General features: G+C 39.2%; 1 protein-coding gene across 1 annotated transcript in view; it reads left to right on the top strand.

Moving 5' to 3' along the window:
• DGAT1 (diacylglycerol O-acyltransferase 1) overlaps positions 1 to 18,064 on the top strand; it is a 32,351-nt gene that overhangs the window by 4,657 nt on the left and 9,630 nt on the right. Inside the window, exons 2-3 of the mRNA XM_074262953.1 lie at positions 10,445 to 10,532; positions 17,792 to 17,832. Coding sequence (XP_074119054.1) covers positions 10,445 to 10,532; positions 17,792 to 17,832 — 129 coding nt within the window. The remainder of the gene's footprint in view (positions 1 to 10,444; positions 10,533 to 17,791; positions 17,833 to 18,064) is intronic.

The raw sequence follows: 18,064 nt of genomic DNA, 5'->3' as shown, positions 1-18,064 counted from the left end.
ATAATGGAGTTGATACCCAAGATAAGAAAGGAGATCATAAGAAAACACCACCTGTACTCAAAAGATTAAAGGTACTTGTGCCAGATAAATTACCTGGCAACCTTAATTATTGAGCCACTGTCTTTATGGAGCCACTGTTGGTGATACTTGAAAAAATATAAACATGATAGGTATGCATGCAAAACCCGAGAAAGGCAATGTTTAGGATTTCAAAAAAGAAGAGTCTAGAGTCTACAAATGAAAACCTAGTGCTCTAGACTTTAGTAATCTCTAGGATTTTCCACAAATTAGAGATGATGGGAGATTGTTTAGGAGGCAGAGATACTAAAGATCCATCACCACTCGAAGAATACATCCTGCCAGCCTAATCTTTCTTCCTTTTTTGTCAGTTATTCACTAAATTAATAATTAGATGGGGGTGGGGTGCTACTGTTTGATTTTAATTGTAGTAAAGCATTTGATCTAATCTCTTGCACTAATTTAGTGAAAAAGTTGGAGAGATGTAGGGTAAGATGACATCCCCCTTCCCTCCATTTCTCATTTCTGCTGCTGTGTTGTCTCTCCTCATCTGACATTCGTGTCATTTATGCTACAACCAGGTCCTCATAGTTTTTTTTTGGCAGAATTGTTGCAACACCCTTAATTGATTTCCACAATCATTTCCCCTCTCTTACTTGCCTTCCATATAACTACTGAAGGAATAATTTAAAAGGATTTTTTATATATGACCATATATTTCCTGTTCAAGTTTCAGAGACTTTTAATGTGGAATTCATAAACTTAAAAAATTTTTTAAAAATATATTCCAGTATAATTATTTTTTGTGCATTTAAAAATATTTTAAGAGAGTCATAGATTTCACTAGGTAGCCAAAGGGATTAATGGCATAAAAAGATTATGATCTTGCTATAGTGGTTCCCTGATGCTTTTATGATTAAAATATAAATTTATGTGCTTGATAATTAAAGTTCTTTGTGATTTGACCCTCATCTACCTTTTCAATTACTCCCTCACTATTGTTTGCTTTAGGCAAACTGGCTTTTTTGATGTTCCTCTACATTCATGATATTGTCTATTGCTTCTTTGTGCCTTTGTCTGGAATGCTTTTCTGCCTTTTGAAACCCTTAGGTGCCCTTTAAGGCCCACCTCAAGTGCCACCTTTGTCCCTCAATTGTTAGTACCCTCTCCATTCTGAAATCACATTGTATTTGTACATAAGGCATCCCCGAACACTTAGTGAACTTTTTTAGTCAGACCTTAAAGTTGCAGTAGGACTTTATGGAACATTCTGTTATATATTTTATTTACTTAAAATGTGTATCTTCCCATAGAAAGTAAGTTCCTTGAAGAAAGGAGCTGTCTCACTTACTGGAATATAGTTTGAATAAATGAAGGAAGGAAATATTTACTAAACACTATATGCAAAACACTGCTAAGCAATAGGGGCAAAAATTGAAAAGTGAGACAGTCCTTACTCTCAAATAAGCTCTCATTTTAAAGAGGAAGACAACACACATTTGATAAATGCTTACTTGATTGAATTGGTTAAATTGCAAAGTTCAGAAATTAATATCATTAATGATTTTTATCAGTTTGGTAGATTTCCAATGGAGTGTCGCAAGCAATCTGTGTGTGTGTTTTGATGCTTATGAGATATGCAGATGATACAAAGGTGGGAAGAATAGCTATCAAGTTAGATAAGAGATATAATTCAAACACATCTTAAGCCAAAACATTTGTTTAGTAAATTTAAGCAAAATCCTAGGCTCAACCATTATAAGGACCACAATCCTACACCAATTTGTCTGAAAAAGATTACGGATTTTTAATGGATTATGAGATCCAATAAGATTAAGTGTAATTGATAGTCAAAAAATTGTGACTTTGGGATACATTAAGAGAAGTCTAGCTTTCAGGATTGAATAGGTAACCTCTGAAATCTCCCCTTGTCAGATTGTCTGAAGTATGGTGTTCAATTCTAGGTACATATTTTAGAAAAGGTATTGCTAAGCTAAGGTAGGCTACTTGGATGGTGAAGGGCTTTGAGTCTTATGTTGTATGAGGACTAGTTTAAAAGAAGTTGTTGTGTTCAACCTGGAAAAGAAAAGACACTGGGGGGATGAGAGCTTTAATTGAAGGATTGTCATGAGGAAGAGCAAGAGCAGAACTGGAAGCAATGGTCTAGATGTGCAAAGAGGCAGATTTAGGTTTACTATCAGGAAAAACTTCCTGATGGAACTATTCTGACAAAAGAGTGTAGCGAGCTCCTTCACTAGATGCCTTCAAGTACAATCTGTATGACCACTAGAGTGGAGATTAAGTATGGATTGGTTTAGATGACTGTTGAGATAACTCTGCTTCTGGAATATCATATCCTGACAGCCTTTCCTGCCTTAGATTTTACAACATTGCTCTCTTTTGGTTTTCCTGCTTCTGCTATTTCTCAGTTTTTGTTTTGTTTTGTTTTGTTTTGTTTTGTTTTGTTTTGTTTTGCTTAATCACCTGTCTTCTATCTCTTAAATGTGGTCATTCCCAAAACTGTGCCCTGGACCCTCTATTCTTATAGTCTCTTCTTTGTGATCTCTTTATCTACATAAATTTATTATTAAAAATCTGTACAGAAACTCAGCACAGATTTATTGCCAACTACTAGCTGGATATCTCCACCTTGATGTCCCATAGACATTTCAAACTCAACATGGTAGAAAGGAAACTAACTTTATTTTATCCTGACCCATCCCACTTCCAAATTTTCCTATTTCTGTTGAAGATACTAGTACCCTTCTAGTCATTCAATGAATTCATAAGTTTGGAGGCATCCTTCTTTTCCACTCCCTATAATATGTCTTGAATGAATCCCCTCTTGATTCCCATAGATTCTATCATAGTTAAGTACACTTGCCTGTATACTCTTATAAGTTTTGTAATTTGTCTCCCCACGTTGTTTTTCTAATCTTTAATCCATCTTTCACAGAATTGTTAAATTGATAGTCAGATATCTGACTACATCACCACTTTATATGAACATTTTTACGGTTCTCATCTCTGGAATAAAACACAAAGTTTGGCATTTAAGATGTTCAACCTTCCATAGTGTATCTCTCACCAGCTTTTCTAGTCTTTATTTCATGTTATTTCCCTTTACACATACTTTTCCAGTCAAAATGACTTGTTAGCTCTTTTCCACACATAACATTTCACCTCTTGGCTGCTTGCCTTTGCATAGGTGGCCTCTTATGGATTCCTTTCTTATCTCTTTATCTCTTGGAATCCCTGCCTTCCTTCAGGACATTGCTCAGGTGCCACTTGGTACAGGAAGAATTTTCTGATGAACTTAAGTGTTGTTTTTTCCTTCTCAAAATTACTTTACATTTTGTATGTATTTCTGTGTATACTTCTGTGTGCATGTTTCCTTCAAATAGAGTGTAAGATTCTAAAGGGTAGTAACTTTTTTCCCCTTATCTCCAGACTCCAGGTACTTAATAAATGTGTTGGATTGAGTTGATTGAATTGTGGAATGGAGGCTTAAAAATCATTTGACAAGGGAAAATTTGTATGAGGGTTTTTGTTTGTTTGTTGTTTTGCCAGGCAATTGGGATTGACTTGTCCAGGCAGGGTCACATAGCTAGTAGGTATTAAGTATATGAGTATATGTATTCTCTGTACCATCTAGCTGCCCTGACAAGTGAAGATTATAAAGAGGATTCATATTCAGATTTAGCTATACTAGATCACTGGTGTCAAACTCAAATAGAAATAAATCCATGCTGGCTCATATTTGACTCAGAAAAACCATAAAATAACACTATGTATTATTGTACTTGTATTTATTTTGCTAAACATTTCTCAAATTACATTTTAATCTGGTTAGGGTAGCTGTGCTAGCCATGAATTTAACATCTCTGTATTGATGAACTCTTGAGGTCCCTTTTGGCTGAGGGATCTCCATAAAGGAGGAGCAGCGTCTTACAGGTTGGGTAGAATTTTTGTTGTTGTTTTTAAATTTTCAGTTGTATTTTATTTTTTTCAAATGCATATAAAGATAGTTTTCAACATTTATTTATTTGTGTGCTGGGGCAGTTGTGAGGTTAAGTGACTTGCCCAGGGTCACCACAGCTAGGAAGTGCTAAGTGTCTGAGATCTGATTTGAACTCAGGTCCTCGACTTCAAGTCTGGTGCTTTATCCACTGCTCCACCTAGTGCTCTCTTCTTATTTTTGTAAGACTTTGTGTTCCAAATTTTTCTCCCTCCCTCTTACCTTCCCTCACCTCTCCCCAAGATATCAAGTAATCTGATATAGGTTAAATAATGTGCAGTCTTTTTAAACACATTTTGATATTTGTCATGTTGTGCAAGAAAAATCAAACCAAAGGGGAAAAATCCATGAGAAAAAACACCCAAGCAAACAAATAACAACTACAAAAAAAGGTGAAAATAATTATGTTGAGCTCTACATTCAATCCCCATAGTCCTCTCTTTGGATTCAGATTACATTTTCCATCCCAAGTCTATTGGAATTGCCTTAAATCACCACAGAGAAGTCCATCACAATTAATCATTATATAATATTGTTATTACTATGTACAAAGTTCTCTTGATTTTCCTCACTTCGCTCAGCATCAATTCACGTAAGTTCAGGTTTTTCTGAAATCAGCCTGCTCACATTTCTTATAGAACAGTAATATTCCATTATATTCATACCATAACTTATTCATTCTCCATTGATGGGCATGTGCTCAGTTTCCAGTTCCTTGTTACTACAAAAAAAGCTGCTACAAACATTTTCGAACATGTGGGTCCTTTTCCCTCTTTTATGATCTCTTTGGCATACAGATCCAGAAATGAGACTGTTGGATCAAAAGGTATGCACAGTTTGATAGCCTTTTGGGCAGAGTTCCAAATTGCTCTCCAGAGTGGTTGGATCATTTCACAACTCTTCCAACAATGCATTAGTATCCCCTTTCCTCCAATATTTATCATTATCCTTTCCTGTCATCTTAGCCAACCTGAGAGTTGTCTTTATTTGCATTTCTCTAATCAATGTGATTTAGATTTTTTTCATATGATTAGAAATGGCCTTAATTTCTTCATCTGAAAATTGTCTCTTTATATCCTTTGACCGCTTATCAATCAGAATGACTTGTATTCCTATAACTTTTACTCAGTTCTCTATATATTTTACAAATGAGGCCTTTCTCAGAAAAAGTGGCTTTAAAATTTTTTCCCCAGTTTTTTACTTCCCTTCTAATCTTGGATACATTGGTGTTATTTGTGCAACCCCATTTTAATTTAATGTTATCAAAATTTTCCATTTTGCATTTCATAATGTTCCCAAGTTGTTCTTTGGCCATAAATTCCTAGGTTGGGTGGTAGTTATGGTGGGAGAGCTTTGCAGGTCATAAGTGAGCAAATATCTGGAAACAGTAAGTACATGAGTCTACTAGTAATTCTGGTTAGCTTATGGATAAGATTATAAAAAGGGAGAGTTTGAAGTCCTAGGAGTGGTTGAGAGGAGACACTGTTGAGATAAGTGAAGACTAAACTTTGGGAAAAGGGAGAAGGGAATAAATGTTGACATAATGTCTACTATATGCCAGGCAGAGTTTAAGTGCTTTATAAATATTTAATCTTCATGAAAATCATTTGATCCTCACAACTCTTAAAGACAGAGAGGGTAGCTAGGTGGCTCAGTGGATAGAGCACCAGCCCTGAAGTCAGGAGGACCTAAATTCAAATGTGACTTAACCTTTCCAGGCTGTGTGACCCTGGGCAAGTCACTTAACACCAATTGCCTCAGGAAAAAAAAAAAAGAACAGATGTGGAATGATTTGCCCAGGGTCACACAACTAGGAAGTGTTTGAAATTGGATTTGAACTCTTTCTGAATTTTGCATCTTGGTCTTTCTGAATCTAAGCTCCTAACTGCCTGTTATTTAGAGGAAGTAAGTGGGAAGGGAAGAAGAGTAGTCGAGAGAGAAAGGAAGAGGACCAGGAGAATGCCATTCTTTGGAAATAAGTTATTTCTAGAAGGGAGAATTGTTTAGTAGTATCCAACATTGAGAATTTAAAGATTTTTAAGAAAGGTAGCTTTCAAGAGCAGTTTTTCACTATTGTTGGCCATATTGCTAGAGTTTGAAAAAGGGTAATTTGTTTTATATTATAATGAAGTTTCTAACAATTCTTGAGTCCATTTCTAACTATAATCCAATTGGGAAGGAAAGAGGCATAGAATATGTGTGTGTGTGTGTGTGTGTGTGTGTGTGTGTGTGTGTGTGTGTGTGTGTGTGTAAGAGATAAACATAGAGAGACACAGAGGGGGAGAGCGGGACAGAGAAAGAGGGGGGATTCAGGACATGTTTGTCCTTTGGCTCCTTTGGCTGGGGACTTAGGCAATATTTCTGGCACGCTTTGAGGGTCTATAGCACTTTGGTCTTCATATATCATGGAGCTAGGCACTATAGATGGCCAATAAAGAGGGTGTGGTTAGAATTAGGGTCTATGTAGGTATGACTTTGTGATGGTCTTATCAGGAGTAGGCAAAGGTCAGTTGTCCATTGTCCCTACTCTGGCTAATAAATACTTAATAACTCCTCCCTTCTCTACCCCACCCCAGCTTCCTGACCCTGCAGCAGAAAGTTGAAGATTTGTGCATGATTCCTTGGAGAGTTTCAGCTCAGTTCTTCACACTACAATTTGTTCATTGCCTCTGGGAAAGGGTAACTTTCCTTTTCAAAGGCTTTTAGGCTTTCCCAACTCTGTGTAGGCTCAGGATGTCTGTTTTCCTTTGGATCAACTCCAGCTACCTGTATTGAGCTGGAAGTCAGGTTTGAGGTGGAAGTCTAGCTGCCTCTTAGGAGCTCTGACCATTTTGAATTTTGAAGTGTTTTTTTCCTTGCTCTGCTCACTTGATAGATCTTGTTTGATATTAAATGAGATTTGTGAAACACTTAGCACAATGTCCAGCAGATTGTAACTATATCAATGCTTATTCCTTCCTGTCTCCCTTCTCTATATTCAAAAGTTGCTTTACATTTCTGTCTGAAAGGTCTTAGGGTTTTTGCCTGAGTCACTTTGGAACAGTAGGAGGTAGCTTGGCATGTTCCTTATCCTCTTTTCCTTTTCATCCTGCGTAATACTGCTTAAGGTGAGTAGTGAGGATCTAGAACCCAAAGCAGACACAGGGTAGATATGGCGTCTATTCTGTAAGTGCATTCTTTCACTGAGGCTTGATATGAAGGGAGAAGACATAGCCTGAAGAGCTTGCCTTAGCCCAGGCAGATGAATTAAGCAGAGCATGGGATTTCAAAGCTTGAAACTAGTGTCCCAGGAATGGAACTTGGTTCTGTGCTAGTCCCCAAACGCTTAGGTTTTTTTGAGGCGTCCTTATTCTGATTTGCTCCCTGTTCTAAGGGATACAGGTTTTCTTTGGGGTTAAATGAAGAAAGAAATCTGTTAACTGAAGAGATCAGTATTCTGTATCAGCTTTTGCAGGCTGAGAAAAAGAAAACTCTCCCAATGAGAGTGGCAAGTGTAGGTGTTGGTAGTCCTTGGGATCTTTTCTGGCCATGAAACAGAAAGAACCTAATTTTTTGCTTCTTTGCCCCTCAGATGTCATTTACCCTAGAGTCAGGGTTTGGGGCTGTGGTTATAGAGAAACTTTCAGTTTTTCCTGGCTACCCTGAAAGGGGTAAGTATGGTGAAAGTAAATGGATGGGATAGTTGGGCCAACTTGGAGATCAAATAAGAAAACTAAGGTTAGGTTAGGTATTAAGCTGTATTGGGGAAATTATTTGAAAATGGTGGGCTGGCTTACTGTCTGTCTCAGGTCTATATTTAGAAAGAATAAGAGACTAGATCTCATTTCAATGATATTGAAAAGTCAAAAGGAAATTTCTAGTGTCTGGGGTATGAGGTTGAACCCTCAAATCTAGAGGCAAATATTGTATTATGCCAGAAGAGAAATTAGCTATTAAACAAAGGAGAAAACAACTGAAAAAGAGGGAAGAAGCCAAAAGGCAGGCAGTTCCTAATGAACTTGAGATGCCATAAGGGAGGCAGTTCCTAAAAGAAGTCAGTGGATTATTAAGCCATTGACTGGTGGGTTAACCCTAAAAGGAATTAGCAAAGAAATGTGATATCAATAAGTTTTCTTATAAGAGAAAAATAACTCTGAGAGTTGACATAACTTGGCTTTCTGATTGGATGTTTGTGGAGTCATGATAATTTTTTGTCTATGCTAGAAATGACAAGGAATTCAACATGGGCCTATAGCAATAAAGACCCACTTAAGGACAAGATAATCATCTTGTTGATGCTCCTCCCTGCTTGCCTCTGGAAGTAGCTTTGCTTCTTGATTGTATGCAGTAATTCAGGCTCTTTTCAATTATCTGTGTGGTCCACAACAAAGTGACCAAGGACCAAGGGACCCCATCACTATTTCAGATGTCTTCCCTGTACTTTAGGGGAATTCCTATGTTTTCTCAGGTTCCCCTAGGACAATAATGAGAACAGTTAGGGATGCTTAGTGAGGAGAACAATGAGAGATGTTTGTCAGGCAGGTACATAGTATCCTAACTCAGGAGGGAAGATATGTGATTTCCTGGCTACTGATGTCAAATCCTAAGGTCTTATTTGTGTTAAAGGCTTAAGTACTTGTTAGCTGTTGATCAGAGGTTGCAGATATTGGCAAAAGTGGTAACTTGTCTTCATTACAATCCATCTCATAATCCAGTGACATATTAAGGGGAGGTTTGGGTGATAGTCAAGGCCTCTGCACCTTCCCCTTTTTGAATGTTCAGGGGCCATGAGACCCTTCGAGACAGATAACCAAGTTTGTAGGACCTGCTTGAGCTTGGCAATTATCTACCTTAACTACCTTAACTAATTATTTCTCCATCTGCAAAAAGGACCACTAAGATGACCCTTTGGAGAAAAAAGTTAGAATGCCAGGATATGGTAATGGGGATGAAATGACATTTGGCAAAGGATATGAACAAACAATTTTTCTAAAAATAGCTTATTATTTTTTCAGAATACTTGATAGTTTCAACTTTCATTCTTGCAAAACCTTGTATTCCAAGTTTTTCTCCCTCCTTTCCCACTCGTCTCCCCTAGACAGCAATTAATCCAATATAGGTCAAATATGTTCAATTCTTATATAAATATATTTCCACATTTAACATGCTTCACAAAGAAAATCACATAAGGGGAAAAATGAGAAAAAAGCAAACAACTACAAAAAAGATCAAAATACTATGTTGAACTCCACTAAGTCCCCATAATCCTCTCTCTATATATAAATGGCTCTCTCCACCATAAATTTATTGGAATTGCCCTGAATCACCTCATTTGACAAACAATTCTTACAAGAAAAATTGAAGTATTCACAATGCTCCAAAGAATGTTCCAGATAAAAATGGATGCCCATCAATTGGAGAATGGTTTGGTAAATTATGGTATATGAATGTTATGGAATATTACTGTTCTGTAAGAAATGACCAGCAGGATGAATACAGAGAGGCTTGGAGAGACTTACATGAACTGATGCTGAGTGAAATGAGCAGAACTAGGAGATCATTATACACTTCAACAACAATACTGTATGAGGATGTATTCTGATGGAAGTGGATATCTTCAACATAGAGAAGATCTAATCCAGTTCCAATTGATCAATGATGGACAGAATCAGCTACACCCTGAGAAGGAACACTAGGAAATGAGTGTAAACTGTTTGCACTTTTTTGTTTTTCTTCCCAGGTTATTTTTACCTTCTGAATCCAATTCTTCCTTTGCAACAACAACAACAACAACAAAATTCGGTTCTGCACATATATATTGTATCTAGGATATACTATAACATATTTAATATGTATGGGAATGTCTGCCATCTAGGGGAGGGGGAGGAGGGAAGAAGGGGAAAATTTGGAACAGAAGGGAGTACAAGGGATAATGTTGTAAAAAATTATCTATGCATATGTACTGTCAAAAATGTTATAATTATAAAATTAATTTAAAAAACTAAATTGTTTAGGGTTCCTGTGTTACCTACCCTGGACTCGGGTTGTTCCATTGTTCTTGGGCCCCCCCAAATTCTGCAGGTGGTCAGTTCTGTCTTCATTTATATAGTTCTTTTACAGCATCATTTTGTTTTCGTTCAGCTTTCATTCTACAGTCTGAACTCACTAAAGTGCAAGTCGAGGGGCTGTGCCTTCTATGCATTGTGCCCAGTGCCTAACAGCAGACCATATATACTGTGACTGACTTCCTAAACCTTGCCATCCTCTCCCATGATAACGTTGACAAGTTTGAGAGGAAAACTCATTTTGGATGAGGGTGTAGGACTTTAACTTAGGTCTCAATTTCCTGCCTTTTCTTCACGTGCTGCAGACTTTTCACTGAAATGTTTTGTTTCTTATTCCTCCACCTCCCCTCCCCCAAACCACCAGGTGCCACCGGTTGCAGGAATCTTTGTTCAGCTCAGCTAGTGGATTCAGCAACTACCGAGGTATCCTGAACTGGTGTGTGGTGATGCTGGTAAGTGGCCCATGATCTTTTAGGCTCTGATTTTCCCTGCCAAATCACATAGTAGCATTGGTTGAGTAAATTGTTTCTTATGATCTTCAATGTCTTGCCCTTCTGGCTGGTTAGTCCATGAGCCTTTATATATGCCATCTTTGTTTCTTGGCCTTGGAGGGAGAAAAGACATGGATTCTAATCTTTCCTGGTACTAAACTCCCTTTAGTAGAAAACATCAGCCACCCCCAAAGAAGGCGGGGGGATATGGAAGGAGGTTCTTTGGAATGGCCTATCTCTTTCCTATCAAGTGTGTAACACAGACCTAGCACCATGAGGTCCCCACTAGAGTCCAGCTCCTGCTAGCTGCTTCTTCAACTTTTTGTTCGTGTTATGTCTCTGGCTATACTGACTACCACTGTGCAATCAGGAACTAGTTGTTCCTTCAAATAAATTCCCTGAGCCAGCTTTTAGCTCAGTGAGCTGGTTAACCAGAAGACTTTGGTGTCTGGGTTATCTCTGAGTCACTTCTCTTAGTATACTGCTTTCATTTTGCTTCCTGGGCCTAATTATTATGAAGGATCAGATTACTTTCCCTATAGATCAGAGTCATGTGGGAGGCAGAGAAACTAACTTCTTCAGGGCTTGGAGCAGATAAGATAGGAAGGCTGTTGGCAATCCAAGGTTGGCATTCTTTGCTCTCCCAGCCCTGGACACATGGTAAGGGAGGATAATGAACTTATTTGAGCTCTCGTGGCTACCAAGATGGAATATGTGGTCAGCAAGTTGAGTTTTGGGTCTTATACCTGTTTAGACCAGGCTTGTGGTCATGTAGTCCTTAGGAAAGTGGGATGTATATGATGGTGCTGAGCTCTTATCTACTTCCAGAGTCTGGAATAGCCCCTATCCTCAAGGAGTTCTCATCTGATGGAGTCTAAGTAAAATACAAATAGGACATTGGACAGATGAAGAAAATTTGTCAGCTGTGATCTAAGCTATTTATAGAAGTGCTAAGGTACACTAGAATAATCAAAAGAAATTAAAACATTTGTTAAGCTATATTGAAGCTAGAAGGAATTCTTAACTGAGACAGGACAAAGAAGACTTTCTCACCTTGGCCTGTGTTGTTTTCTCTCTGTTGTGGCCTGCTGTTCTGAATAATTCCATATTTCCTGGCTCAGGTGACCCATAGATCTGTTTATTGGAAGGTGCCCCAATAGGCAGCAGTCTCGATTATAGGACTGATTGCTTCATGGGATCCTTTGCTTTTGCTAGTGTAGGGGAAGCTGTGGACTAAGCAGTAACTTTATGATGAATTGGATAGGAGAGTTTACTGACTATATGCATCCCTATAAATAGCGTTCTGCAGCCCCAGAAAAAGTGTCCCTATTGGCAGAGGCCCAGCCTAGAGCTCTCTCCTGGCCATCCTGATGGTGAAGCTAAGTAAAGCTGGTCCCAGATTTCCTCTTCACTAAGCCTAACATAGAATAGGAAGTATCTTCTGCATTCTTGTCCTGACTTAAGTAGTTTGAGTTTGGTTAACCCAGAAGGCAGCTTAGAAGTTTTTCAAAGCCTTTAGGAATTTTTCAAAGCCTAACAGGTAGATACAGATAAGGTAGCACATAGGGAATTAGATCTTTTTTTTACATAGGATCTATCTTGTACTCCAAGCTTTGGGTACACAGTTGTCAAATGGGTATTCAGGGAATGAAAGACTGATGCTGAGCTTGGGTTGAGAGAAGACTAGGCCAGGGTTCTCTGAATACCCTGGCAAGAGTCCTTTCTCCGAAGGAGTTTGGGACTGCTGGTCTGGTCATTGGCAGGACTCCTAGTAGGCTGAGAGGGTACTGTTTTTTTGCCTGATGCTGAGTAGCACTAGGCAGAAGAAATAGCTTCCAGGGCTGGGTTAAGATAAAGTAACCCAGCCTCTAAGGACTGTCTCACCTGAATTGTATATTTCTCTTTTATAGCTCCCCTTGTATCTTCTACCTCTCCTTGGTATCAGTAGGGTTGCTTTGATTGTTCAGGCAGTAAGTATAGAACAGGTAACCCTTCGCGTACTTACCCTTTGTGGGAAGTGGGGGTCTGGGTTCAGGAAGCTTGGCTTTGGAGCCTATTAGCAGGTTGCAGTTTGTGAACTGGGACCTGGCTATGCTAGTCCAAGTTGTCCTTTGTTTAAAAAAACAAACAAAACCCACACACACAACTTTTATTAAATGTTTGATTGTAGGTGACTCATGCCCTGAAGTCCTTTGTGGAGATGGGCAACAGAGCAACCAGTTAATGAATTACTGCTTTTCAGGTTAGAGGTCATATATTCTCCAGGTCTGGTTTATTTCTTGGGCAGGCTGTGGATGGGAGGCATGGGTGGGGTATATTAATCAGGGTGACATACTCTTAAGGCACTTTCCTTCAGGGTAGGCTAATCTATGCTTTCATCAACCCTTGTGCAGATTTATTAGCCTTGATGTCAACAATTTCTCTTCCCAGATCCAAGGTCTCTAGTAGAGATTCTTTTTTTTTTTTTCTTTCTGCTGATTAATTGGAAGCTGACTTTTTTTTACTGTGGCACAGGGCAAAAGAAGGGACTGCGGTTCTTCTCTACTCCATTGTGATTAGCTTTTTGAGGTTTCCTCCAAGTACATCTTGGGCCATGATGAAAGATTGCAAGTCCACCAGTTTATCAGGTACATAGAGGTGTGCAAGAAGGACCCAGGATTCTCTCTATACTGTCTGGAATTGGTGTCGAGAAGTGGAGTGACATCACAGAAGGGGAAATATCCTGAACATCCTTTGGCTTTTTCTTTTATTTCATGTTATTGACAGTAACCTGATGAAAAAGTACCTTTTTTTTTTTTTTGCTTATAGTACTTGATTTATATTCAAAGGAAATTGTCTCTTGGGGACCTTGAGCACTGAGTCGTGTAAAAACTCATTGAAGAAAAAGGGGGGGCTGGGAACCTGGGGTAGGAAAAGTGTGGGCATTCTTTGGCACAGAGCAGAGCAAGTCTTTTTTCTTAGTTCCTATAGAACAATGAACAATTAGTTAATGAGAGTTTCCACCAGAGCTTTTCTAGTGTTTGTTGCCTAAAATTTGAGATTCCTCCAGAATACTCTAATGGAGATGTCTAGTGGACAATTGATTAGGAACGAAGATGAAGAAAAAAATTAGAGCTAAAAATATGTAGATTTGAAGATTATACAATCTATATATAGGTATAATCACAGAATAGGGAGGAAGAAAAGGGGAGGGTGGGGAGAAAGAAAAGATAAAGAGGAAGGATAGGTAGGTAGACAGAGAAGAGCAAAAATGTTAGACATAACATTGATGCACAGGAAATTCTATGATCAACTAGTCAAAACTATTGAGGTGATCATTATAAAAAGCCAATTAAGCACTTATTAAGCATTTCTTTGAGCATTTCAAAGTTTGCTTTAGTTCTGACAGTCTCAAAAAGTTTGATTTTTAGTACAGAAAAAAAAGACAAATGGAATTCAGTAGTCCAAAGTGCTGTAATGTGGCTTGGGCCATATGATAGGAGAGTACTCTTAATGTTATTTAATGTAATATTTGTAAATTCCTTGAAGGGTAAGCATCTGTATTTTTGATAAGAGCTGAAATTTATATAGTACTTTGAGGGGTATATATGTGTGTGTTTGTGTGAGTGTGTGTATATATATATATGTATAAATATATATATATATATATACACATATATATTTTAAAATCTTTTTATTTTCAAAACATGCACAGATAATTTGACATTAACCCTTGCATAGTCTTGTGTTTTAGATTTTCTTCTCCTTTTCCCCACCCGCTTCCCTAGATGGCAAGCAATTCAATATATGTTAAACATGTTAAAATATCATATATTTTTTCTAATTTGAACCACTTAAAGACCCTGTAGGATACCTGTTTTACAGATATGAAGAAACTGAGGTTTAGGCAAACAAAGTGACTTGTCCTAAAGTTACATAGCTAATCAGTGTCTTAAAGACAGGATTCAAATTCAGATGTTAGTCTGAATTTCTCAGAATTATTGTTTCACTATATCATACTATTCACATTGTGCTTTGCATAAACTTAAGTGTTCATTGAATTGAATTTAGGCTAGAAGATGAGGAAAGGCTTCAAAGAGAGATGCTTCAATTGGGCTTTTAAAAGCTGCATCATTACCTCTATTTATGATGTTTCCAAAGCCTATCACTTAGATCAGTAGTTGAGAGGAACAGATCTATATAAGAAAGGGAAATTAAGTAATAGTGTGTGAACTCTGTTGTTGCTGAAGAAGAGGAATCAGCTGACTGCCTAAAAGTCTAGAAATGACTGTATCCATATTGTTTCTTTGGTGGTCAGGGCTATGCCTCCCAAAGATAGTGTGAAAGAGCCCACCCAGAAGTTGGGCAGCCTAATAGAGCCCAGCATTCCTGACCCCCCCCCTCAAAAATAGGCAGACAGGGCTTCTAGATCCAGCTAGTCTGTCAGGCAACTGTCAACCAGCTGTTCTCTTCATCTTGGAGGTCTGCCTTTAGTCATCCCTGGGAACACAGTCATGTGCCTACTACCTCTAGAGGTCTCTGACCTCTTGGTGGGCTGGAACTCTTAAGGGCTTTCCTTGCTCTTTGCATTGTCACATAGTAGGCCTCTCATTAGTCTTAACTGGAAGAAAATTGAATAGTAAATTCAACAAACCTTTATGAAATTTCTGGGTACAAGGCATGCTATAAGATGCTGGGATATAAACATAAAAACAAAAGCCTTTGCTCTCCAGGACCTTATGTTCTTTTCTTAAGGGAAATGTGGTATATACATAGATGAGGATAATGCCAGGTAGGGAAGGGTGAAGATACCTAGCAGTGCCTCAAGAACATTTGAGGAGAGAAGGGGAGCTAGGGTTAGTTTGGGGGGCAGGAAGGTGGAACTAGAGGGGAAAAAGGACCATAAACAATAGGTATTTCACTTTGAAGGAAAATAAAGAGATATATAAAGGAAATATCAAAGAGATAGTCACTTCCAAGGAAGAGTTGGTACCCTTGTCTCTGGGATCTGACTCTTGTGAGTTTAGAGACAATTTCTTTCTTGTATTAGTCTGGCAGAGCCCTGATTAGGAGTGGGAACAGTTGTAGGCCAAGATCACCAAGACCAGGTACTCACTGAGACCTGACCCAATAGCAGGCATGAGTACTAGACTTTGAGATTGGGAAAACAAGAATCATAGGAGAATTTATTGTGGGCCCAGCTTTGTCCCAGGTCCCACACAGTTGACTACTAAGGCTAAGTGATATGAAGCCAATTCTTAAGGGCTAAGGAGGATGGAGAAAGGAGAGGACACTGGCAGCTGGAGTGGTTTGGGCTGGTGTATTGGGAGGAACTGTGGGTGATAAGAACAACAGTGGGTAATAAGGGAGAACAAGCAATTCAGAGAGAGGTATATCCTAAGATTTATATCTAGAAGGAACCCTAGAGATTCAATCTGGGAAGAAGTATTGGAGACTCAGGAGGGCAAAGCAGTGAGGAACAGAGCTAGGTTCCCAGGTCTTCCTAGACTACAGATACTTGGCTCTTTCTCCTATGGTAGGTGGCCTCCAAAGCTTGATGAGTATCTGCTGTAGGCTCTTTTGTTTAGCTCAGATACATGAATGCTGAGTTGAGATGAAGATATGATAGAAGTAGCACTTGTGGAAGACAGTTTTTTGGAAGAAAGGAAGGCAGCAGAGGCAGCTTGGATTTGGAAGAAAGACCTCTACCTCAGGGTTCCTTAAAATTTTTCCATTTATGACCTCTTTTCACCTGAGAAATTTTTATGTGATCCTGGGTATATAGGTATATAAAATAGGTATACAAATTAAACATGTATTGATAATCTTAATTTTACAACTTCTACATTTAGAGACCCTTTAACCACTGTTCTTAAAGTAGGTTTTATCTAGACTACTCAGACTTCCCCTCCCTTTAAGTTGCATTGTTAGTTCTTATCTTCAGACTAATTTCTGTCATTTGTTTTCATTTCTTGTCCTTTCCTCTGTCTTCACTCTCCTACCCTAGACCTCGTTTTTTCTTGTTCATTTTGAAACCTTTATGTTTTTCATGCTTCCTTTTCTATCACCTAGCAATCTCTAAACCTTAGTTTCATTCCTTCACCAATGGTTTGTTGAATATCTATTGCCTCCAGTAAGCCTGGAATTTCAGAATAACCCACAATTCTTTAGGGTTCCCTGGCAAACCTCAAAGTGGGCCAGAGAACACTGTCTGGAATAACTCAGTTTGGCATGGCCCAGCTGCTCCACCAAAGGGACTTGGCAGATGTGGGACCAGGCCTCTGGGAGAGATAGGAGGAGACCACCTAAGGAGGGACTTGGCACAATAACAAGATCACCAGGCTGGCAGTGGCTCATCCCACTTTAACCTCCCAATCCAGAGAGCAGCTCATTATTCCACCCTTTTCCAAAGTCCCAGGGAAAGCAAGGCCCTCTGCTTACTAATGTTAAGATACCTCTCCCACCAGGCCTGAGGAGTTAGCAGAGTTGGGCAGCTGAGGCAATAGGGAAAGGAAGTTAGACTTAGCTGCTGGCGGTGCCTTTTCTGTTCCCTGGGCTTGGGAGAGGGATAGCATTCAAGTCAGGAACCAAGCAGGCAGAAGCAGCAACCCCAAATTATGTTGGCAAATCCCATCAGGAAAGATGGAGAAGAGCCTTAAGTCCAGGTCTTTTCTGAAGCTTAGGTTTTCCTAAGAGTCCTCTTCCTGAGATACTCCCTAATTAAGAGTAGGGTTACAGGAAATTGCTTATTAGTTCTATTTGGGGAAAGGCTTTGTATGTGCCTTTGTATGTATTTGTGGGAGAAGAGGGACAGGATGGCCAGAACCTCAGAATTGGATTCAGTCAATGGGTTGGAATCTCAGCCTGGATAATAATAGCTGTCATTTATAATAGAGCCTACTATGTGCCACAGCCACTGCTTAGCTCTCTGCATTTTAATTTGATCCTAACATCCATCCTGGGAGGTAGCTGCTGTTATTAACCCCATCTTATTGATCTGTCCACGATCCCATTGCCAGGCACTAGCCTGGCGCTGGATTTGAAATCCTGTGTTTCTGATTCTGGGCCCAGTCCACCTAGCTGCCTCTGTAAGGCCAGGCTTCTCTGGGGTCTAGAATTTCTCTGCCCTGGACGTGGTGGGTAGTGGGTGACTGGGGAGCAAAGAGAACCGCACAGAGCTTGGCGATACCTCGGATTGAGGAGGAGTGTATCTATTCACCCCCTTTCCTCTTCTCTTACAGATCTTGAGCAATGCTAGATTATTTTTGGAAAACATCATCAAGTGAGTGCTATTCACTATGGCCTTCCCTGTACCCTTAACTGGAGAGGGGTAAAGGGTCATCCCAGCTCTTGCTCCCTCTCCCCTAATTTCCTTCTCCCTTCACTCCTCCCTGTGTCAGGACCTTTAACCTTGCCTGCTTAGCCTAGGCTTGCTGGATGCGAGGCTGGAATGCCAGTGCCCCCTTGTGGCAACAAGGCTCTATTGCAGCTCAGGTTTCAACTTGGCGCTAAAG

Source organism: Sminthopsis crassicaudata, chromosome 1, assembly GCF_048593235.1.
Source record: "Sminthopsis crassicaudata isolate SCR6 chromosome 1, ASM4859323v1, whole genome shotgun sequence".
NCBI classification, from domain to species: Eukaryota; Metazoa; Chordata; class Mammalia; order Dasyuromorphia; family Dasyuridae; genus Sminthopsis; species Sminthopsis crassicaudata.
The sequence above is the reverse complement of the archived record's forward strand: the minus strand, read 5'-3'. Positions and strand labels throughout refer to the sequence as shown.